This window comes from Amblyomma mixtum, chromosome 2 (assembly GCF_055824585.1).
Source record: "Amblyomma mixtum isolate Tamu chromosome 2, ASM5582458v1, whole genome shotgun sequence".
Lineage (NCBI taxonomy): Eukaryota > Metazoa > Arthropoda > Arachnida > Ixodida > Ixodidae > Amblyomma > Amblyomma mixtum.
Genome location: NC_143013.1, coordinates 119,550,790 through 119,575,101, shown reverse-complemented (window position 1 = coordinate 119,575,101; position 24,312 = coordinate 119,550,790). Strand labels below are relative to the sequence as shown.

At 47.5% G+C, this 24,312-nt stretch overlaps 1 protein-coding gene across 1 annotated transcript in view; it reads right to left on the bottom strand.

The window, feature by feature from the left end:
- Window positions 1-4,150: 4,150 nt before the first annotated feature.
- Window positions 4,151-24,312, bottom strand: part of LOC149360724 (glutamate receptor ionotropic, kainate 3-like) — a 505,094-nt gene continuing 484,932 nt past the window's right edge. The window contains exons 15-16 of the mRNA XM_089569381.1: window positions 6,716-7,032; window positions 4,151-5,486 (exon numbers count right to left, since the gene is read on the bottom strand). Of these exons, the coding sequence (XP_089425507.1) occupies window positions 5,337-5,486; window positions 6,716-7,032 (467 nt within the window). The 3' untranslated portion in view covers window positions 4,151-5,336. The remainder of the gene's footprint in view (window positions 5,487-6,715; window positions 7,033-24,312) is intronic.

Genomic DNA, 24,312 nt, shown 5'->3' with positions numbered 1-24,312 from the left:
TTCATGCTCCTCTGAGTATTGTTGCTGGCTACTTGTGTTTAATAATGAAACAAAAACTGGTATGGCGCAAGAAACGGGGACACAGAAGGCACACAAAACACAGGACTGACACCAACTTGCAACTGGGGTTTATTGCACCAAACCTGCCTTTTATACCACAACCAAGCCATATCAACAAATGCGTAAACGTTGCACATATAAAACGGCAATTCATGCGACCACTGGTAATAAAGTAACGCTGATCATAACAGAATCTAATCTAAAACAGAGCTTGGGAAGCCAACTTATTTTCTGGCCAGCAGAAACAACATCAACCAAGGAAAAAAAACAAAAACAAAAACAAGGCACTGGAGCATGACAAGTCCACACTAACGAATTATGAAACGCGTGATGAAGGCGAAAAAGAGCAAAAAATCGAACGACTATGAGATAAAACCACGTGAAAAAAGATGACTAACGATAACCCGGAAAAAACATGACCAACAATAACAATAAGGAGGGATGAAGTCTCAAGATACAGCACCTAGCGTCAAGAGATAAAAACTGAAGATCATTCCCGAAGAACAGTCGTCTTAGCGTCTAAGAATCTAAAAATTGTAAAACACCGAAAGAAAGGACGAAATAAGAGCACAATACCAAGGGAAATCTGCGAACTACAAAAAACCTTCTATAAAAGACGTCTCGGCGCAGCTAAGAATAATGGAAGGCCTGCTAACGCATTTGTTGCCAGCTTTTTCGATAAAATATGCCTCAACAATTTCTCTCTCAGTTTTATCTTTCCCACTATTTAAAAATCTAGTTTTCTCGAATTCGGGACGGCAATTAGAACAGCTCTTGCAGTGGTCAACTAGGAAGCTTCTTTCGTTGTTGCGCAAGTTTCGGGAATGCTCACTTTCAAGCTCATTAAAACAACGACCTGTTTGCCCGATGTAAACGAGGCCACAGCTAAGCGGTATCTCGTAAAAAACTTGTGTCCTGCATTGCGTGAACTTTTTTTGGTGTTTTATGGTGCAAGCCGGCCGCTTTTCTCTGTTGGTCATGGCACAAAGTCTTGAAAGCTTACAAGGCGCGGAGAATACAACTTGAACATCATGTCTGCTCGCTATTTTCTTAATGTTATGCGACACCTTGTGAATATATGGTATGACTGTTACTGATGAATGCGATACCGGCTCCCTGATGCAAGTGAGTTGCTTGAGTTTCTCCAAAAGCATTTCGCACACCGCTGAAATTAGACAAGGCGGATAACCTGCCTGGTTTAGCCTTTCAACTTGAGTGCGAAAGCTTGTGGACAACATGTGGGGGCAAGATTTGTTTAAGGCAGATTGCAGGGAGTTAGAAACAATCGCGCGTTTCACAAGCTTTGAATAAGCGCTGTCAAATGGTAGCAAGCCTTTCTTAGAACGCGGGTTGTAAAGCCAGCAGAGACCTTTTTCCGGCAACATTAACTTGATATCTAGAAACTGGAGTCTGCTGTCCGTAGGGACCTCCTTGGTAAACGTGAGACCCTGGCCGTGGCTTGAAAACCAAGGAGGTCCCTACGGACAGCAAACTCCAGTTTCTAGATATCAAGTTAATGTTTCCGGAAAAAGGTCTTTGATGACTGTACAACCCGCGTTCTCAGAAAGGCTTGCTACCATTTGACAGCGCTCATTCAAAGCTTGTGAAACGCGCGATTGTTTCTAACTCCCTGCAATCTACCTTAAACAAATCTTGCCCCCACATGTTGTCCACAAGCTTTCGCACTCAAGTTGAAAGGCTAAACCAGGCAGGTTATCCGCCTTGTCTAATTTCAGCGGTGTGCGAAATGCTTTTGGAGAAACTCAAGCAACTCACTTGCATCAGGGAGCCGGTATCGCATTCATCAGTAACAGTAATACCATATATTCACAAGGTGTCACATAACATTAAGAAAATAGCGAGCAGACATGATGTTCAAGTTGTATTCTCCGCGCCTTGTAAGCTTTCAAGACTTTGTGCCATGACTAACAGAGAAAAGCGGCCGGCTTGCACCACAAAACACCAAAAAAAGTTCACGCAATGCAGGACACAAGTTGTTTACGAGATACCGCTTAGCTGTGGCCTCGTTTACATCGGGCAAACAGGTCGTTGTTTTAATGAGCGTGCAAATGAGCATTCCCGAAACTTGCGCAACGACGAAAGAAGCTTCCTAGTTGACCACTGCAAGAGTTGTTCTAATTGCCGTCCCGAATTCAAGAAAACTAGATTTTTAAAGAGTGGAAAAGATAAAACTGAGAGAGAAATTGTTGAGGCATATTTCATCGAAAAAGCTGGCAACAAATGCATTAGCAGGCCTTCCATTATTCTTAGCAGCGCCGAGACGTCTTTTATAGAAGGTTTTTTTGTAGTTCGCAGACTTCCCTTGGTTTTGTGCTCTTATTTCGTCCTTTCTTCCGATGTTTTACAATTTTTAGATTCTTAGACGCTAAGACGACTGTTCTTCAGGAATGATCTTCAGTTTTTATCTCTTGACGCTAGGTGCTGTATCTTGAGACTTCATCCCTCCTTATTGTTATTGTTGGTCATGTTTTTTCCGGGTTATTGATGGTCATCTTTTTTCATGTGGTTTTATCTCATAGTCGTTCGATTTTTTGCTCTTTTTCGCCTTCATCACGCGTTTCATAATTCGTTAGTGTGGACTTGTCATGCCCCAGTGCCTTGTTTTTGTTTTTGTTTTTTTTCCTTGGTTGATGTTGTTTCTGCTGGCCAGAAAATAAGTTGCCTTCCCAAGCTGTGTTTTAGATTAGATTCTGTTATGATCAGCGTTACTTTATTACCAGTGGTCGCATGAATTGCTGTTTTATATGTGCAACGTTTACGCATTTGTTGATATGGCTTGGTTGTGGTATAAAATGCAGGTTTGGTGCAATAAACCCCAGTTGCAAGTTGGCGTCAGTCCTGTGTTTTGTGTGCCTTCTGTGTCCCCGTTTCTTGCGCCATACCAGTTTTTATTTCATCATGAACACACTCGCCCAAACTAGAGTTTTACTTTACTTGTGTTTATTTGCGAGGAAGGAATAAACACAAGAGCGCACGTGCCAATCAATATAGCTCTACATTCCCTGCCATTGGTGAATCAGCAAATAACATAAAGATGCAAGAGATTTCCTTAAAAATTACGCTAATCTACTACATCTACTTAAGATGGAAGAAGATGCAGAGTTGAGCGTCAGAAACAAGTTTATTGAACTATAAAGGTCATCGAAGTAATTGACATCATCATCTATGTTGAGACATTGCTCTTTTGACATTTTCTAGACGTGAGGCGCCTGCTTCAAGGCACAGTGCACAACCTTAACCTCGGTGGTTCAAACAAGTTCAAATGCACCGATACTGAGGAATGCCGATTAAGTGCAAACTGTACGAAATGTGTCTGGTGTTCACTCTTCAGCTACAGAGAGCAATAAATTGAATATACAAAAAAAGAAACAATACTTCTCCACGTAGTTTCCGTAAACCATGATGGCATGATTGTAATGAAGGTCTTTCCAGTGTCTTTTTAACGTTTTTTTTTCATTTACTGGCATTAATTTCCAGCTTTAGAAATCAAGAGTGTGTTAAAGTATAAAACAAAGCATTGTTTTGCATTGCCACACATTTTACTGTATTTTCTCTCCTGCTTGGGCCAGTTTTTGGCCTGCAGTATCGATAAATAAAAAAAAACAAATATAGAGAAAACAGGTAGTGCTTTCACAGACGCAGCTCTTTTCAATTTACAGCAGCTTTAGTTGTGGGGCAGGAAACAGCTTTCGACGCTGCGATTGAAAGTGTATAAGAAAATCTTTTCTTCAAAATAAGGGACGCATATACTAACCACCTGAAGGCGTTCCAAAAGAGCCGAACATTTTATGGTAAGCTTCATTCATTTGCTTTAATACCCCCCACGTCGTGCTATAATTTTTCAATAATTGCAGCAAATATGTGAGGTACTGCGACAGTAGTTGGCAACCATTTTGTTATTTTCTATGAATCTGCAGCGTAACTGTGTAAATCAATGATCATTGAGCATCACTGAGCAATAATGGCGGGGTCTTTTTGCCCACGTATTATTCAACCAAAACTATTACTCACGAGACCGGAAGTCCACGGATGCGGTGACGGAATCTTCTTTAAACTAGATATCTTTATTTTTATGCTCTGGATAGAAAAGGTAGTTTGTGGTATCCTCAAAGATCAGGTGAGCAGGATATTTTATATCATATTGGTCGGCTAACAATACCATGAGGCGCTCACAGAGGATCGCAATGAAAATAATGTCTTTGAGGACGGATCAGGTCTCAATGTCTTTTGCTTGCATCGATGGGCAAAAACCATATGTTTGAATTTTTTCGCACCGAATTCTGAAACAGTTTATAGACGTCTGTTGATGTTTGTAAGCCAGTGAATCCAAGGTTTCATTATCCTACGTGCTTGTGGGAAAGTGACGCGCGCAAAATGACCGCACCTTGCCTGTACAGCGTGGGCACCCGTGTCGCCTTGTCATCACTGGCACTCGGCGCGCACATAACAACAAGTAGCTCCAACTCAAGCGCTTCTTTATCTACACGTCATCATTTGCTATAGCACCCTTGGTGTTTTTTTTGTTAAAAACACTGACGCTACCTGAGAGAAGCTGGGGCCGCCGACAAGTCTGTCCATGTTGCAAATTTGTTGCACAGCAGACAACTTCCGCGCCTATTTGAGCTTCAATGTCGCGAAAGACATAACATAAGCCGTGTGGTCCAAGTGACGCCACATACACCATGAGCACTGCTTACCAGTAGCTGGCACGCAACGAAAAGTCGCTGAAGGATTAAATTTTATTTTTAAAACTGATAATGTTGATAATAGTCCATATTCACATTTCTTTCGAAGACTTCTTTTGAAGCATGGGAAAACATTCGCTGATGCAAATTAACGCAGACATCAAGAAATTGCTCTGTGTACATAAATAGACTGATTACGGCCGCTAAGTACACTGATAACATTATAATTGTAAAGTTTATTTGGTGTGACAGCTACAGTTGCTTTCCCACTGAAGTTGAAATTGCTCAATGTAAATTGAGCTTTTTATCAGAGATGATTCGTAGCAAATATCAAGAAAAGCAAGAATTGAAGGAAAAAGTGCTCTCAGGTGGCATGTTTGTATGAACCAATAAGTTAAATATTTACAAAGTTAGAACCCCCTCCCGTATAGCCCTTTAGAGCAGTCTTCACTTGTCTTGCAATAATTAAGGCTGATGAAGAACAGTAAATAAACTCTCGCACTAACATATACACATCTTTTTTCTTCGGCATTTGATTCACAGTTGCCAGTTCTTTCCATCTGTGTACTGCTAAGTGAGAGGTTCGCACTTGTATGACGTCATGGGGAAGTTGTCCTGGTCGTCCTGAAACTCCTTGGGGGGATCGAGGATGATCAGGTTTGAGTCCTGCAAGGACGCACTTGCGGGTATCTTGCGTCGTGTTTTCCTCCATCTGGGTCCCTGTGCAAAAACGAAAAAAAAAAACAAATATACACACCGCATTACATCTCTCCGGACTAGGAGTTCGGGTCGTGCTACAAAAAGTACCGTTTGTGCACATGAAATGCCTACAATGCTATAGGGCCGTATTCTAAAGAGTGTCTATTTTTCGTTGTCCATCTCGCGTCCAATCGGCCCTCTGTCAGTGGTCACTCAGATAAACCTGCGTCTTTCAAGCGTCTATGGCAAGCGACCCGGCCATTTGGTGGTTGGTGACTGGAGCTTAACATTGGCTCAGATTGGATGCAATATGGAACCAATGGTGAGGTGCATCACAGCGCTCGGTCAATAGCAGCCAACTAGATCTGACCACTGGCTGCTATTGGCTGAAGTTTGGTCTCCAACCACATACTGGCCAGGTCATTTGTCCCAGACGCTTGAAAGCCAAGGTAATATCGGAGTGAACACTGAAAGAGGACCGAAGGGACGCGATTTAAAAAAAAAAAACGGAAAATGGACATCTCACAGAATACGGCCCTCGGTTTCGTTCAGTGTGACATTAGCGCAATAGTTGGTTTCATTCATTAATCGCGTAATCAACTAAGCTAACATTTTCTTTTACTTCAAGAAAAACCACTTTAAATCTTTTCTGGACTGTTCACAGTGCGACACATCAAACCAAGGTTCTCGTTTGATAAAGTCTTTCCATTCACTTATTCTAAGAAAGCAAATAAATGAACAATGATTTATACATATAGATACCTGCCCAAGTGTACGTTTATTTCTAATAATTAATGCAGCTTTAGATGCTAAAAAGCTTTGCTCCAGCTACAAAATTCATTATGTAGTTTTTGAACTGGAATCTATCCGTATGTTACATATTTCTCTGTTACCGCTGCATCTCCTGGTGTACTGCACAATTTTCTGGCCCCAAAACAGAACTTGGGTGGTAAAACAGCGAAAAATATTTTAACGACATCAATTTCCTTCAGGGCCACACTTTTCATCCGACGTTGTGCCAGGATGCTCACTGTCGCATTAAAGAAAAATTTTTAGTTGTTACTTTCTGTTACAAATTGGGAGAATTAGCACACGAGAAAGAAAAAGACAGAAGCTGTAGAGAGAGAGAGAGAGACTCTTTAATGAAGAGCAGAAGCTGTACCGGCATTGAACATGAATAGCAATACTTTCCTGCCTCGATTTGCCTCACGATAAAAGCCCTAAATGGACCAAACCGATCTCTTTCGTACCTGGTTCCTCCGCTTTGCTGAGCAGCGAAACCTCCAGAGGCACTCGGCGATTACCACCACCACGGAAATAAGACATCCGACGCCAAGGACTATCAGGAGTCCGCCAATGCCCATGGCGTCCTTGCTGTTAGTGCTGCTTCCGGGTGCACTTCCGCCCGCGGAAGAACTTCCGTGTTCAGCACCAGGGCTGCAGCGGCGGTCTGCGCTGTCGCCGGTCTCTGGCACCGCCGACCACCAGCGCTGACGCAGAGCAAGAAGGGTGCCATTTTCTTGAAGCTGCAGGATTTTGCTGGTGAAGAGCTGCCGCAGAGGAGAGCCTGCGAAGAGCAAGCACCAAAACAAGGGGTTGCTCACGAGTGATGCAGGTTGAGCACGGCCAGGACCTGACATGCTCGACCGAATTACCCAGTTAATAACGCACTGCTGCGGTGGCTCAGTGGTTATGGTGCTCGGCTGCTGACCCGAAAGACTCGGGTGCTATCCCGGTCCCGCCGGGCGAAGTTCGATGAAGGCGAAATGTTAGGGGCCCATGTAGTGTGTGATTTCTGTGCAGATTAAAGAATCACGGGTGGTCGAAATTTCTGGAGCCCTTCACTAAGACGTCCCTCATAGCCTGAGTCGCTTTTGGACGGTAAACCGCACAAAACCCTAACACCCATTAACAACGTAACGGCGTTAATGCTGCCATTCAGCAGACAATCCGGCGTCGGCTTTGAGAGTGAAAAACCAGGTGGCCCACCTTCCACCATAAGTGGTAAAATGGTGCTGGCATCACAACCTGCCCACCGTGGCAGGCGCCAACCGGCCCACAGGCGTCAACCAACCCACAGCGCGTCACCGTGGCAGATGGCAGTTTAAAGGGAAGCTGAAACGGTTTTTTGAGAATTCGAGGTTATTCAAGAATTCGAATCTATCAAGCTTGTAGATAAAGCATGAAAAGTATTTTCGCACTAGCATTTAAAATGGTGTCATAATCATCGATTAAAACCGCGACGATGTTTAGGCTTCTTCTCACTACGTTGGAGTAGTGCGGGGAAACTCGGGACTGACGTCATTGTTGCCGAAATTTCAGATGTCCGCTGCTTACGCTTGCATGCTGCTGTGTGTCGTCAGATGGCGCCAAACAATGCTTCGTGAGCTTCATGTTCGATGGCGTCGGTTTTCTTCCAATGAATAACCGTTTCTTCGCTGGAAACGTAGTGCCGTCATACGTGACGTCATTATCGGGGCCTCTGCCCGTCGCTGTGCACTTCATAGAAGCCTGAACGCCGACGACGACTTTATTCGGCGATTACGCCATCATTTCAAATGCTAGAGCAAAACGATTTCGCAGGCTTTACCAGCACGTTTCGCACATTCGACAACCTTAAACTCATCGAATTCTAAAACCGCTTCAGTAGCCCTTTAATGATGATCGTGAGAGATTCTATCGGAAGAGCAACGTGGATCTCACAAGCCCTACTGGTGGCTGTGTTTTAAACAGCCACCTGACCGGGCAGAGTAGCAACGGAATTGACAGCTGCACCACTGAGCCAGGAGTCGTATGAGAACTCCCTGCGATCTATGAATGTAATGTAGACATTTACCGTGTCTGCGAAGTGGTACGCAGAAAGGACCACGAACATCTAAGGGGCCTATTAGCGCTATGGCATCATAGCCTTATGGTGGAACTTAAGTTACCCATCAATATTTTTCCAGCTGCCGCTACTTTTACAAAATTTAGTAAAATATCCTTTCTTGGAAGCAGCACATAGTGAAGAATGACAAGTGCCTTGCGGCGTCGTCTTGAGACAAGGTTAATTTGCCTTGACTTTTGTCAACATCGACGCAAGGGCATTCAATTCCCTACTGTCAATTGAGCGCTGCTCAGATGGCAACTACTGTAGACTTTCTTCGGAATAATCAGGTTGCTCTCATTTATAGTATCATGAAAAGGCAACAGCTTCGGTCGACGAAACAGAGGGCTGCCGGTAGGCCTCAGCTGTTAAGCTCTTGACGGCCTGGAAAAGTGAATTTCCATGTTATCGAGGTAGCCGTCAGGGTAGATGTGTTAAAGGTGAGAAAGCAAGGTTATGGCAAGGATAAGCAAGGTTATACACTAAATCCTTTAGTTAGCGGCCTTAACTAAAGTAAAAAATAGAACTAATTACTTTTTTCTTCAGGTGTATTGGGACATGCTACTGCGGTGAAGTACCATGCAGGGGCAGGGGTGCACTTTTTTTTATCTTTTTAGCCATTTTACGGGATTATGAACTTCTGAAGGTCTAGCGCTAAGTATGACTCTAAAAAAATCTGTGTGGCGCTATCTTCCGGTTTTCCGCCATGTGTCAAACTTGATGGGAATAGCTTTCAAGGACAGAGCTCTGCAGCCGAATTCTCGAAACGTAAAATGCAAACGCAAGTGATCCAGTCCATGGGGCAAGACAATTGCTTGTACCGTATATTGTTGACAAAATTTATGCTTGGGATTACCAGCCTATCAGATAATTGTTGAAAAAACCATTTATTTTTGCTTTAAAAACCAATTGTGGAGCACACCTGGGTAGAAGGATAAGCGGTTTCTCAGAGCTGCACTAACCGCGCATCATAGCTATTGTAAAAGAGGCAATAAATAATTTAGCGCGAAACATAAATGCGGAAGTCATAGGCTGTGTCCGGTGCATCAAGTTTAATAAACGCGTTTGTCAAGCTGCGTGGTTGTTTCTGAGAAACCAGACGAGTGAGGCTTTCAGCCGTGTAATTATAACTCAACAACTTTGCTATGTTTTGCAGGCAATAGCAGAAAATCACTGAACACACTCCTTGAATTAAATGTCTGCTTATCTGTAAACAAATACACCGGAATTCTGTGTTGAACAATCTTAAAACCGAGCAATTGGACAAAACTGCCTGTTTAATTTGTATTTTCAATTCTAAGTAGTGGAGGCCTTTTCTACAAATAATAAAGTTTTTCAGAAACCAGTCTTTCTTTCGAAATATTAGGTTCTTTCATTCAAATCACGGTTGCAGACAGCACCATTCGCTCCCCAGCCTCTCCCTTTTTCTCTTAAACAGATGCTGAAATGAACCCAACAACGTTCCGTATCGAAATTCATTCCCAAGTGCAATCTCGCATTTCGCACGTGAGTTGGTAGTGTCTCTGGAATTATAAGGGCGGTGTACACATGTTTTCGCAATTTTCGGGCACTCACACGGAAGCAACACAGGCCGCTTGTAAATAAGGGCCGAATTATAAAATCTTCGCAAACGTTAGAAGGCCCTTCCTTAAAGCGCGCTCTATAACAGCAAAACCACCATCCAATCACGGACTTTGCTGAGGCGCAAACCGATAGCACAAGTTGTCCCCTTATGACCTTGCGCTTACGCTCGCTTCTGCATCAGTAAAATGCAATTCAAACTTGAGGAGCACGTAAATAAGACAGCAAACATTTTGCTGCGTACCTTAGTGTCAGAAGCTTCGTTTCGATTTCTTTCCCTTTCCTGCTACTGGTATGATAACATAGTGCTTCTGAATTAAATTTTCCGATGTGTACTGTCCAAACGATACCAAAAGCCCTTCTCTCTGTATCAACCTTCAGTTCTTACTAAGAAGCAATTGTTAACCAGGTGAAGCTTGGCCTAGCTCAATAACACTAGACATGGCGGTTTAGTATAGAGCGCGCTGTAGCGCTTGAGGGGTTTGTAAAAATTATAGATCACTGTGGCGACCCGCATTGGGAGAATGGGAAAGCATCGACGCTTCCTCGGAACTCATCGCATCTATTTGTCTCTCCTTATCATTTTCTTTTTGTTTGTTAATTTAACTACTGAATTAGCGTAATTATGCTTTAATGAACGATCGATTTATTTACTCTGACTAGTGCTTCTTTTTTCTGAATCAACATTTTTTTTTTCAAATTTGGGCCGTGGTTGCTTTCGTGTCTACTCACTATATTTCCGTCCAGCCTATTTAACCGTCCTGGTTTTCACTGAAAATTAACTAATTTATCGATGAGAATGAAACTTTTTTGCTCGATTAATTATCAGTCATAAAATACGTTCAAATTCATTTCAGACTTTATTTTCACTCCTTTGCCGACTTTTTCACTATTTTGCCGTCCGCTCACTAATTCGAAGTGAGTGTTCTTTCCACTTTTTTACACATTTTAAGCTCGAATTAATTAACTAATCATCCTATCGACATAATTTTTTCGAGCAGCATCCTCACATCATCCTCTTTCGATTACAACCAATCGTTTGACGCTACCTCTACTGAGAACGTCACAACTGCTGCGGACACGTTTTGCTGACACGAATCCGCCTTCAAGCTTCAAGCTTCTAATAAACCTTCAAGCCTCTAACCCGAATTTCGAGCTGTGCGTAATGAAGACCGAACACAGAAAATTCCACGCCAGGTTTATTCTAGGCGGCAGCGCTGAATGCTTATGGCACTGGGCTGCTGACCCGAAAGACTAGGGTTCGATGCCGGCCGTGGTGGTCGCATTTTGATAAAGACGAAATGCTAGAGGCCCCGTATTGTCCTTAACTGCACGTTAAAACACCGAGGTGGCCGAAATTTTTCCGACGTCCTTCTCTGCGTCGTCGCTCATATCCTAGTCGCTTTGGGACGCTAAACCCTATGAAATAAATAAAGCAAACTAGTCTGTTCAAAGAAAATTTTTAGTTTTGACTCGGAAGACTAGTGCATTGAAAAAGCCTGTTTAAATAACGAACGTACTTGAAAGGCGTAAAATTAGTAACGTTCTACAACGTACGCAAACATGTGCTCGAGCACGCACCCACATGCACACACAGACGCGTGCGCACACAGACAGAGTACTGACATACATGGCAGAGCCTCGACATAAAGCTAGTCTTTTCAGCTTGGCTAGTCCTGAATCTCTTAGCCGACAGCATTGAAAAGAAAAGAGATAAAAAAGAAACGAAGCAAAAGGCAATCTGCGTATAAAAGATTCCAGATGCTAAATATCTTGAAATTCTAAAACTGCATAACTGAGCCAAAGCAACGCCTACAGGTAAAAAAGATACTGCGCAGACACTCTGGACCGTGCAAAGGTCTAGAATGTCCAGAACACAGTCTTTCAAAGCAAAACATTCAAAGATACTGCAGCGCTGCCCATTAATGCACGGCTTCAAATTACCTGAAGCATTTCTGTTTTTGCTACTTGCTTTTCTGTCTGTATTTTTTAACTGTAATGTTGAAGAAGCACTAACCGTTATGCTCTTAGACCCCATTCCTTGAATGCGCTCGCATAACGCAATGGACAGTTTCCACGAAAAATTCTAAAATGTGGGTTTTAACGCCGCGAAGCCACTCATGGGATATGGGAAACAGCGTTACGGTGAGATCAGGGTTAACTTCGACCACGTAAGGTAGTTTAACGCGCGCTTTCATCTCACTGCAAACGTGCGCCGTAAGCCTTTCCTCTGCATCGAAATGCGGCCGCCGTGGCCGTAATTGAACCCGTTTCCCTCGACTCAGTAGACGAGCGCGCTAACCATTGAACCACCGTGATGGCTAAAGGATAAAAGGTCGCCTCCAAATAAAGGAAATAAACACATTCGGCATTGATGGCGGACATTTCAGCCAAGTGGAATATTTTGCACTAAAACTTACAAAAATATACTGTGGAAGAAAATACCCGTAGAATTTAGAAAATTGCCGTCCAGCCACACGAAATTCTAGAGGGCTTCTAAGTAGAATTTTCTACGGGAAAGAAAAAACTACAGATAAAATGCATTTTGGCTAGCGTATGTTAAGCGTTGAGCATTGAATACTTCACATCGTAAAAGCGCGAACGCAGAAGATTAAATGACAGCACTTTTTTGTGTGGCGTCATCCCTTATTCTATGGCTCAAGTGTTGCGCCGTGTTTCTCTATTACGAGCAATGTTTGTAGTCTTGCAGACTGATACCCAGAGGATATCTGGGGATCTGAGCGAGCCACGCAAAACAAACACCTAGAGAGAGGAACTGTTATATACCTAAATCAATTTCTTCTCGGGCTTCAGCCTTGCCTGAGACGCTGGAACATCGCTAGTTTTGCTAGGATCATTTAGGTAGCGCACGTGAGAATCGGACCTAAAAGATTATTGTATTGTGCCAGCTTTAACCACTGTTTTAACAATAGACCGTGTCTTAAACATCCCACGCTTGGAAGCGCTCCTTTGGGCGTTGATTGAATTGCCCAGTATTGCGAAATAGTTACAGCTAAGAGTGCTTTGCAATGGCAGCGCAGTCTTGTTCTCCGGTTATTCACGCTGCTCCTTTATAATTTAAGAGAAAGGTTTTAGAGTAATTTTAAGCTCGCATGAAAATCCCCACTTTAGGCCTTTCTTTGCATGCTCAACAGATTTCAGCCGAAAGTTTTCACGCATCTGCAATGCTTTGACTGTTTATGTTTTATTGCGCAGCCTTCATAATTCAGCACATTAAAATACACAAATTCCTCTATCGACCATCTCTATCCCTGCTCCTGTTTCATGTGCTGTACATCTGTCTATTTTTCTGGTGCCTCACTGGCCGCCGCATGGGGTACTCTGCAAAAGAATGCAGGTTTCCTAATATTCAGGCGTCCTCATGCAATAAAGCTGACATACTCGATCTACAACCAGCAGGGAGCCGTGCACTACAACGGCCAAAGCCTCCCTAGCAAACTATGAATACACAAAAGAGAAAATAGCCTCACTTTATTTATTCACGGTACCCCTGACTGAGGAGAATTTACATACGTGGTTTGCGCGAAGTTTTTCAGCATGCCCATGCAATCGAGTTCTATCGTTTCAATGCGCCTCCAAAGATGAATCTTGTAAAATCGCGCCTCATAAAGGAGCCATTTCTTGCGGAAATGAATAGTTAAAACCACGTGAAATAGCCTCACGTGACGAACGAAAAAGGTTTCTGGATGCAGTTGCAAATGCAAACTCGCATTTCTTTGAGCCATTGTTTCGAAGATAGCTCTGCTCGCTCCCAAAAGGTGCATGGAGCCATTCGAAAGCTTCCTGCCACTTTTCTTTTCTAGATGCACGAAGACCATAAGAAGACGATGGAATACCAGTAGGGTCTTTCGTGCGTGTTTAATGTGAGTGCGTGAGAGAAGCCCATAGGAAAGCTTTATGGCAGCAATTCATTGCACGCCGTGAAACTCCATAGGGGCGGTTTTTTCAGCGCCCTTAAAAATAACGCGGCATCTTTCTTTCACAGGATCCTGTGCCAAGGTACTATTACGCAAGGCCGAGACGCATCTCAGAGCCCCGCAATGAAACGGCATTTACAGCAACGTGAAGTGCACGAGATGGGTCAATGACCGCTCAAGCAGTTGCGAGCTGCAGGCGGGGCGGAACTGCCGCAATCATTGCTTCGCATCTGGCGCTAAATAAACTTGGATGGCTTAAGCGTCTCGAAACTGAGTTTAGCTAGCCGGTTAAGCCAAGCGCCTTTAGTAGCGCCTAGACAACGTGCGCCACTCGTGCATATTGAGGCAGATGGTTAAAGTACCTTTAGCGCAAATAATCACAGAAAAAGCTCAGGCCTGATACAATCCACCAAAAACGCGACGGTAAAAAGCGAAGCTTAAAGTTATTGAGTGTAGTATTCCCGTTCATTTACTCCGAGCTCCGCACAAACGTGACTAGGTACGCTTGAACCTTGTGTCTTTCACACAGTCAGCTCATTGTATGCATTTCATTTTTTGGGAGCTGTGCGTGCTGAGAAAATACTAGCGCTGCACGTTAATAAATCTGATTTTTTTACAGGTTTCTAAGCGGAGGTAATATACTCGCATCTCAGTAAACCGCAAGGAATATCCTTAAGGAAGGGCTTAATGTGAAGGCTTTTAATGATGATGATGTCCTCAGGCTTAATGGCACATATCCACGGCGGGTCATTGGCCAGGGTTTAGAGGCGACACAATGGGTGACTGCCAAGATTCCTGCGCTGCAGCTTCGTTCTCATTCGTCTTCCGAGGCGCATGTGCTCAGGTGTCAGAATCGGAATCAGAACGTTTATTCACGCAGAAATTGATACAGAATTTTCTGTGTAGTCATCTGGATCCTTAGCCGCTATGGCTAGTGATGGATTCATAACAAACATTGTCCGAGTTAAACAATCACTGTATGTAGCACTGCTAAGAACAACAACATGTGTTTTGCTTGATGCATCAAATTCCTTGTTGAGATAGTGCCGTTTTATGCTGTGGCATTTAGTCCTCTCTCTGGGACGCATCGCTTCGATGATTAGACTCTGCCACAATTTGATTACGTTGTGGCGATAAGATAAAATTTCAATTACACTTAATCAGAATAATATGGCATCAGAGGGACAACATTGACGACGTCGGGTTGTTGATGTCGACGCTTAGATCTAGAAGAGTTAATCGGGATCTCCTTGTACGTCACGTCGCCCGAGCGTCGAAGAGCTATGCAGGGCCCGAAGTACCCCCGCAACAGTTTCTCGGGGAATTCACCACCGCGGATGGGTGCCCAAACCCACACTTTCTCCCCGGGTTAGTACAAATCATGTCGCTGCCGCAGATTGTAGCGTCTTGCATCATTGTCTTGATGGTTTGTGATCCCCACAAACGAAGAAGGCAGGCCAACGTGCTTCCTCTTAAATAAAGAAACAGCGCGACGAAACATGGACACACGAAGAAACGACACACACACGAGCGCTGACTCACAACTGCTTTCTTCCTTTGTTTCGTCCTTTAAATGCATTACCAACTAGCCCGGAACCTTGCTCTTCTGTACTTCCTCTCCCCGTTGTGCGAATTCTGCGGCGTCCATATCTATGTTGTCGTCGTTCGGGAGCTGCGTCACATCGAGCATAGTGGTGACTTCTCGCGCGTGAAGGAGGTTAAATGGTGACATGCGAGTGGTGTTTTGTTGCGGCGTATTCTAGGCGAACGTTACGCCGGGTACAAGTTCGCCCCAGTCTTGTGCTCTGTGTCTACATATATGCAAAGTATATCTGCGAACGTCTTACTCGGGTGTTTTGTCAATCATTTGTTCTGTCAATCAGCGGGTCACTGGTACTGCTGAGTCTTAGAACGGACGCCAGAAGTTTGGCCATGAACACAGCCCGTGTGTAAGTTGTGATGAGTGCCGAAGCGTTGTGCCCGCGAACAATGTTTTCAAGAAAGAATTGGACTACTTCAGTGGTGGTTTTCATCGATAGCGCTAAAGTCACTGCGTAGCGAGTGGGGTAATCTGCGGTGACAACTAGGCATTTCTATCCCGCTGTAGACGTGGGAAAAGGTCCCAAGGTAAACTCAGATTTGCTTAAATGATGTTTCTTGCAGTTTGAAAAAAGGGTCGACTTTCCCGGTTGGATTGACGGGCGGCAATTTACAACGCTGATGGTCACAACAAAACCACGCATATTGCGTAACCGCCGCCGTCAGTTACGGCCACAATAGTGCCCGCACTTGATTCTAGCCAAGTTCCAGATGTAGCCTATGTGGCTGGCGGTCGCGTCGTCATGACATGCTTGCAAGACCTCGTTTCAGAGGGTCATTCGAACGACACTGCATGCGGGTGGATGCTTTCCGAAATTGGTTTTTCTTGTAAAGGACGTCAGTTTGCAGACAGAACGACGATAGTCTTCGTGAGAAGTTCATCGCCACAAACGGTGTTCGGATTTCTGGGAAATCAATAAGAGGGAGAAACTCCTGAATCCACGTTTGCTGTTGCGAAATAGTTGTTGCATCTATAACTCCAAAAATGTGGTGTATTCACTTGCAATAATGGTAGGTTCAACCACAGCTTGTTAAAGGCAGTTAAGGTCCGTATGCTTCTTCCCAGATTTCTACCCAACGGTCATGTCAAAAGACTGCAGCTGAAGCCTTCAGCGCATGAATAACCAAGACCTGTTTATCAAGTCCCCAAGCCAGCAGAGCGACTGGCGGCCGCTAATAACGTGGGAGGGGTGGCCATACGAAGAGAGGCGAAACTGCATCACCACCCATCCCATGACGCTGCACGGTATTCTTTCTCTGTGGTATTCTCAAACGATATGTATTGCCTCAGGGCATAACGACTGTGTGTAATGATGGTTGAAAGAAAAGGACGACTAAATAATGAAAATAGGTGGGCCGATTAATGAAGTCGATGAGTAAGAGATCATATGGACCCTCTGTTCAAGCGGTATATTATGATGGATCCTTCAATGAGAGATTTGCTGCCGCCAGGTGCCGGAAAACCTACAGCAGGTGGTCGATATCGGCCTCAGTATTCCGCAGTTTGCAGACTGGACACCGGAAGCGACGATATGCCTTGAAACTGAGGTTACTTTCGAGTTATAGCACTAGTTAAGGCAACCTCCTCAGAACAGGTTAGGCAGCGGAGAGGGTAAGCACACACGGAGAGATGAGAGCACGTGTGAGGAGCCGGATGTGCTCTGTTCTCATCAAAACGAGGGAGCATCACCAACATTAAGGGCCGAAATAATGTCGCTGATGACGTCGCTTGGCGTGTCGCAGGATCTGCACTGGTTTAGGAGCTCAGGAGGTCACGTGGGATCCACTCGATACGGGATGCGTGCCGCCAGACGATGGATGTTTTGGCAGAATTCTGGGCTGCAGCTTACGCGTCGGAGCAGGCGCGTTACTTGAAAGCCGTCGATGCGGGAACTGATTTCTGCAGGGGTACACGCGATCCTCTTTACCGCGATATCGTAACGGAGCACAACGTTAACGAGGATACAATATTCGCAGCAGTACGGGGCATAGTAGGGATGTCTTCGTCTCAGTCCGCCAAAACAGGCAGTGTCTGCAGGTGTCACCAGGCGTCTAAGTTCTTGTTGTTGCTTTTCACGTCATTCAAAGACAGCCCTGTTGCGTGTCAAACATCTTAAGACTCAGACAATACATAAGGAGCCAGCAATCAATCGTCCATAACACGTGCAAAGGTCCTGGAAACGACATAGATCCCTCTTGTCCTTAGGCGCAGGGACTTTGGTGGAAGCTGGGAGCTTCTCGGGATCAGCCCGGACACCGCTTGACTATGAACATTGCCTAAAATTCGAGGCTACTGTGAAACAAAATGGCACTTTTGACGTTTCAGACTGAGGGCCGCTAATCGCACAGCATAAAACACAGAAATAAATGTCTCAGACGCTCCTCGAAAGTTGGTCATAACACAATCCCATCGTCAAGGTAAACGAGGCACGTTTACTACTTGAGTTCCGAGAGAACCGTGTTCATTAATTTTTTAAAAGTTGGTGGCGCAATGCATGAACCGAACGGAACGACAGGCTGAAGAAGCACACCAACCCACAACGTCACGGTTGTCTCTCGACACGTAGGCATACATTACGACACGTAGGCATATGATCAGTGCAAGGAGCAAGGAACAAAGTCCTTCCTTTGAGCAGACCGTAATTCTGCTCAGGTGCGCAGAAAAGACCGCAAGGGAAATTGTTGCGCGTGGGGAAATTGCAAAGCTTAAAGAAATTTATGCCAGCACGCCTTCAGTATGGTTAAGTGAGAAGGAGTGTCATTTCTTGAGCCCAATGACACAGCAGCGGTTGTTCCAAGTATGCCCATTCACGTGTTTACTAGCAGTTGGGAGGACTGGGAGGTCGTGCTCTCGTCTCCGGACCCGCCATCGCAGCTTGCTGCGGTGCTTCGGGGTGCCGACGTCATGGACAAACACCGCATGAACGTTACGACGTAGAGTGGGACCTTGCGGTGGTCCAGGGACCCAAGGGGGGTCTAAACACACTTGCCATGATAAAGTTTTTCTCTCTCTCGGTGTGCAGCAATGTATTTGTGTTGAGCTCGTCCAGTTTAACAAGTTTCTTCACCGCCGCTATCAAGGAGGAGCCCGACCTATTGACTATATTGTCACGACCAGAGGAGCCGTGAAGGTAGACGTCGGGAAGAACCCAAGACTGGGAGCCTTCTTTTAATTATCGAGCCAGGTTCCACGACACAGAACAGAACAGCGCGCCTCGAGAGCCCACCGCCGCTTTGTCGTCTTCTTCGACTCAGCGCGGAGGCCGCGCGGCGCGTTAGGTGCGTGGCATTATTCCCCCCCGCGAAAGCAAACATCGTCGCGATGTGGAATGGGATATGTACAGTGAGGGGAGGAGGAGCAAGAAAAGAAGAAAAAATAGGGGTGAGGTGAACTATACAATGCGCGCTAGGTGAAATGCGGGGAGAGTCAAGTTCACACGTGGGGCAAGGGGAAAAAGGTACGAAACACAGCGTGAACACAGCGCTCAGTCACGCGAAAAGTACGGCTTTAAGCGCACTACATGCACAATTTCAGGCCGTTGACGCTGAAGGCCGACGACCACAGTTCCATGGGGGACAACTTCGTAGTTGAGGCTTTTCAGGCGGCGCAGGACTCTGTACGGGCCAAAATACCTATTTATGAGCTTTTCGCATAATCCCTTGCGGAGCACTGGTGTCCACACCCACACGTGGTCGCCCGGCTCGTAGTGCACGTCCCTGTGCCGAAGGTTATAGTGTCGGGCATCGGCGGATTGCTGGTCCTTGATGTGCAAGCGGGCCAGCTGGCGGGCCTGCTCTGCTTGTTCCACGAAGTGGCCTGCTTCAGGGGGGAGCTCTGCGTCGCCGTACGGCAGCATGGCGTCTAGCATCATGCGGACATCTCTGCCATACACAAGACGGAACGGGGTGAACTGGGTGGTTTCCTGCGTCGCGGTATTATATGCGAAGGTGACGTACGGCAAGACCTCATCCCAGGTTTTGTGTTCAACGTCGACGTACATCGAGACCATGTCCGCCAATGTATTGTTGAACCGTTCCGTTAGACCATTGGTTTGGGGATGATACGCTGTTATTGGTCGATGAGCAGTATGGCTAAGCGTTAAGATGTCTCGGAGGAGTCGGGCTGTAAACGCATTGCCTCGGTCAGTAATGATGGCCGATGGGGCGCCGTGTCTAAGCACGATGTCGTGCGTAAAGAAGTGGGCAACTTCGGCGGCAGTACCTCGCGCAAGGGCCTTCGTTTCAGCGTAGCGGGTCAAGTAGTCTGTGGCGACTACGATCCACTTGTGGCCGGACGACGAGAGAGGAAATGGCCCCAGAAGGTCCATGCCGACTTTGTCGAATGGTATTTGTGGCGGCTCAATGCACTGAAGCAGTCCAGGAGGCTTGAGCGCGGGTTTTTTCCGCCGCTGGCATTGCCGGCATGTCCGGACATAATGCTTGACACTTGAAGTTAGGTTGGGCCAGTAATAGTTCTGCCGGATTCAGGATAAGGTGCGTGTAACTCCAAGGTGGCCGGAAGTCGGTTCGTCATGGCAGGCAAGGAGGACTTCATCCCGCAGATCAGACGGTACGACCAGCAGGTAAGTTGTCGGACTTGAAGTAGAGTTCTTTTTATAAAGCACGCCTCTCTGCAGGCAGAACGATGATAGTCCACGAGATAGGTATCGTGGTATTTCAGGGCACCCACCTTCGAGATGTTCTATGAGCAGACGCAGCTGGGCGTCGGCACGCTGTCTGGAAACGAGCTCAGACGTGCTGACCGCTCCAAGGAAGCCATCATCGTCGGTGGTGTCTTGCGGAGGAGGTTCGACGGGAGCGCGTGACAAGCTATCAGCGTCGGTGTGTTTCCGGCCTGACTTGTAGGTGACGGTGAAATCTAATTCCTGCAGGCGTAATGCCCAACTTGCTAGGCGGCCGCAAGGGTCCTTTAAATTTTTCAGCCAGCACAGCGAGTGGTGATCGGTGATGATACAAAACGGTCTGCCATACAGGTATGGGCGGAACTTGGCGGCGGCCCAGACTACCGCTAAACATTCTTTTTCCGTTGTAGAGTAGTTCAACTCAGCACGCGACAGTGCGCGGCTGGCGTAGGCAATTACTTTGTCGACATCGTTTTGCCGCTGAACTAGAACGGCACCAAGACCGACGTTGCTCGCATCATTGTGAACCTCCGTGTCGGCATCTTCGTCGAAATGTGCCAGGGTGGGCGGTGATTGGAGTCGACGTCGTAACTCGTCGAAGGCAGTCTGTTGTTCGTTGCCCCAGGAAAATGACGTGTCATCACGGGTTAGGAGCGTCAGAGGGCTGGCGAGCTGGGCGAAGTTTCTAATGAACCGGCGATAATAGGAACACAGGCCCAGAAAACGTCGGACTGCTTTTTTGTGGTTGGGGACCGGAAAGGCAGCAACGGCAGCAAGCTTCTCTGGGTCAGCTCGGATTCCGTCAGCACTAATGACGTGCCCGAGGAACTTCAATTCGGTGAACCCAAAGTGGCATTTTTCTGGTTTGAGGGAGAGGTTGCGGATCGAACAGCTTCGAGGACAGTTCTGTGGCGGTGCAGATGTTCCGTGAACGTTGCGGAAAAAATGATGACATCATCAAGATAAACAAGACAGGTCTGCCACTTCAAACCTGTGAGAACGGTGTCCATCATTCTTTGGAACGTGGCGGGAGCACAGCATAGCCCGAATGGGAGGACGCGAAATTCATACAGCCCGTCCGGTGTGATGAAGGCGGTTTTCTCACGGTCCCTCTCATCAACTTCTATCTGCCAGTAACCACTTCTGAGGTCGACCGAAGAGAAGTACTTAGCTTGACGAAGTCGGTCGAGGGAGTCGTCGATACGCGGGAGCGGATACACGTCTTTCTTAGTCACACTGTTGAGCTTCCTGTAGTCGACACAGAATCGTAGTGTCCCGTCTTTCTTTTTCACGAGGACGACAGGAGACGACCACGGACTGCTTGACGGTTGGATGACGCCGTCTGTGAGCATCTCTTCGACCTGTGTTTGGATAGCATCCCTCTCACGAGGGGACACACGATAAGGCTGCTGATGGATGGGTCGGGATCCATCATGCGTGATAATGCGGTGTTTGACTATCGACGTTTGTCGAACTTTAGACGATGACTTGAAACACGCACCAAACTCCCGCAAGAGGTCCTGGAGTTGCCTCTTTTCAGCGGGTGGAAGGCCTGAATTGATGTCTACGTTGGTGACCACTTCGGCGTCAGCTCCAGGTGTGCCTTCCTGGCAAGCAAAGCATTCGGCCACTTCCTGGACATGGTCGACATAAGCAATGGCTGTGCCACGAAACAGATGTCGATGCTCATTGGAGAAGTTGGTGACAAGGATATCTGTACAACCGTCATGAAGGGATCCAAGGCCCCGTGCCACCGCAACTCCCTTAGTTAGTACGAGGGAGACATTAGGCTCGACAACCCGCAGTCCCCTATGTGGCTGGTCACAGGTAACTCTAGCGAGAATGCTGGCACGTGGTGGCACCGTAACGTTATCGTCGGCGACTCGCAGGGCGGGCCGAGAACCCTGGTGCGTAGGTTCTTCTGTGGCCATGGCGGTAGAAAACGTCACCAAGCGATTTGGGAGGTCTATGATAGCACCGTGCTCGCGAAGAAAGTCGATGCCAAGGATGACATCGCGAGAACATTCGCGCAGAACGAAAAAATTGGCAACGAATGTGCAGCCTCGAACCGTAACTCGGGCCGCACACATACAACGTGGTGCGACAAGATGTCCACCTGCCGTACGTATGTCGGGACCGTCCCAGGGTGTCGTCACTTTTTTCAGGGCCGTCGCAAGCCATCCGCTAAGGATAGAGTAATCTGCGCCCGTATCGATCAACGCGCTGACCTCCTTTGTGTCGACGAGAACAGGGATATCCAAGGAGACCGTGCCTTCGGCGCGGCCCGTCGATGGCTGTTGTGGATGATTCAGTCGGTGCGGCGGCGGAAGCGGGTCGGCGATTGGGGTTGCGGCATCGCGGCGATACGAGAGACGCGTCGGGGAAAACTGTGCAGCGATGCGGCGTGCGACGTCGGGGCGATTCAGTTGCTGCGGCGGTGGAAGCTTTGCGTCGGAACGGCGTTCGGCGGCCTCGCCTCCAAAGGCCGCCGGAGCTAGTTTTCCCGACGAGGGCTCGAGGAACCACGTTGTCCTGAGGCGAAACGGGACCCAGAGGGCGAAGACCGGCGTGGAGAGGGCGATCGCGACTCGCGGCGCGGAGGAGACGGTGAACTATGCTGACGGGTGACATACTCGGCGATGTCTTGAGGGCGCTCTCCAGGGCGTGGACGGGGACTGTCGATAGAAAAGCCGCGTAGTCCCATTTCGCGATAGGGGCACCGCCGGTAGAGATGGCCGGCCTCACCACAGTGGTAGAAGAGCGGTCGTTAATCCGGAGTGCGCCAGAGGTCAGTCTTCCGCGGTGCCTGGCGCCGATCCGCCCAGTAAGGAGTCGGCTGGGCAGAGTGCACCGCGACCAATGGTGCGGTGTAAGGCGAAGGCCCAGGAGGTGGGGCCGCGCGGCGCACGACGTCCACGTACGTGACTGGCTGGACAGGAGTCGGGTACGGTGAGGGAACGTATGGAGTCGGTTGCGACGCCGGCGCAACTGCAGCGTCTTGTGCCCTGAGTGCCTGCCGGACTTCCTCGCGGATGACACTGGTGACGGAATCGACGCGAGGGGCAAAGGTTGCTTGAAGGTGCTGCAGCTCCTCGCGGACCACAGAACGGATAATTTCGCGAAGGGAGTTCGGATTCGTCCTGGGATCATGGTCGAACCGCTCCAACGTTGACAGAGTCGACGCTGGACGCAGTTGCCGGTCGTACTGATGGTATCTCTGCTGCAGCAATTTCTCCATGTGCACGGCGTCGGCCAGAAACTCCGCGACGGTGTTGGGCGGGTTGCGCACGAGGCCGGAATAGAGCTGGTCTTTTAGGCCGCGCATCAGGTGCCGCAGCTTTTTTTCTTCAGGAATGGCCGGATCAGCGCGATGGCAAAGACGCGTCACATCCTCGACGTACATGGCAACGCCCTCGTTGGGGAGCTGAATTCTAGAGGACAGTGTACGCTCTGCGCTCTCCCGGCGGTCGCTGTTGGCGTACGTACTCAGGAGCTGACGTCGAAAGTCCGGCCACGTAGAGAAAGTACTCGCATGGTTTTCGAACCACGTGCGTGCAGAGTCTTCAAGGCTGAAGTACACGTTACGCAGCTTTGTAGCATCGTGTCCAGCAGTTAAAGGTTGCGACCCGTTCGTAGTGAGCCAATCAGTCTTCGGCATCTTCAAACAGGTCACCGTGAAAGGGCTTAGGCGAGCGTGGGGTCTGAAGGGTGAGATAGGTGGGGCTGGCTGCAGGGACAGTCGTAGGCAGGGCGGGCAGTGGCGTCGCCTTGAGTGGAGTGGTATTTGAAGGCGCGCTGACAATAGGGAGGGCCTCGGGGGACAGGCCTCGGATCCTCCGGCTGGCACGATGGACAGGGGTGGTCACAAGAGGCGGGCGCGTCGAGTCGTCCTCAGGAGTAGGGAGCATCGGTCGCACCTCCACCAGTGTCACGACCAGAGGAGCCGTGAAGGTAGACGTCGGGAAGAACCCAAGACTGGGAGCCTTCTTTTAATTATCGAGCCAGGTTCCACGATACAGAACAGAACAGCGCGCCTCGAGAGCCCACCGCCGCTTCGTCGTCTTCTTCGACTCAGCGCGGAGGCCGCGCGGCGCGTTAGGTGCGTGACATTATGTTTGTAGTCTTTCCTGCACGCGCATATCCGCTGCATTACAAAATGTGGGCGCACTGCATGAAAATAAACCAGTCAAGTACGGCACGTTTGTGGGTTGTTTTTTGTC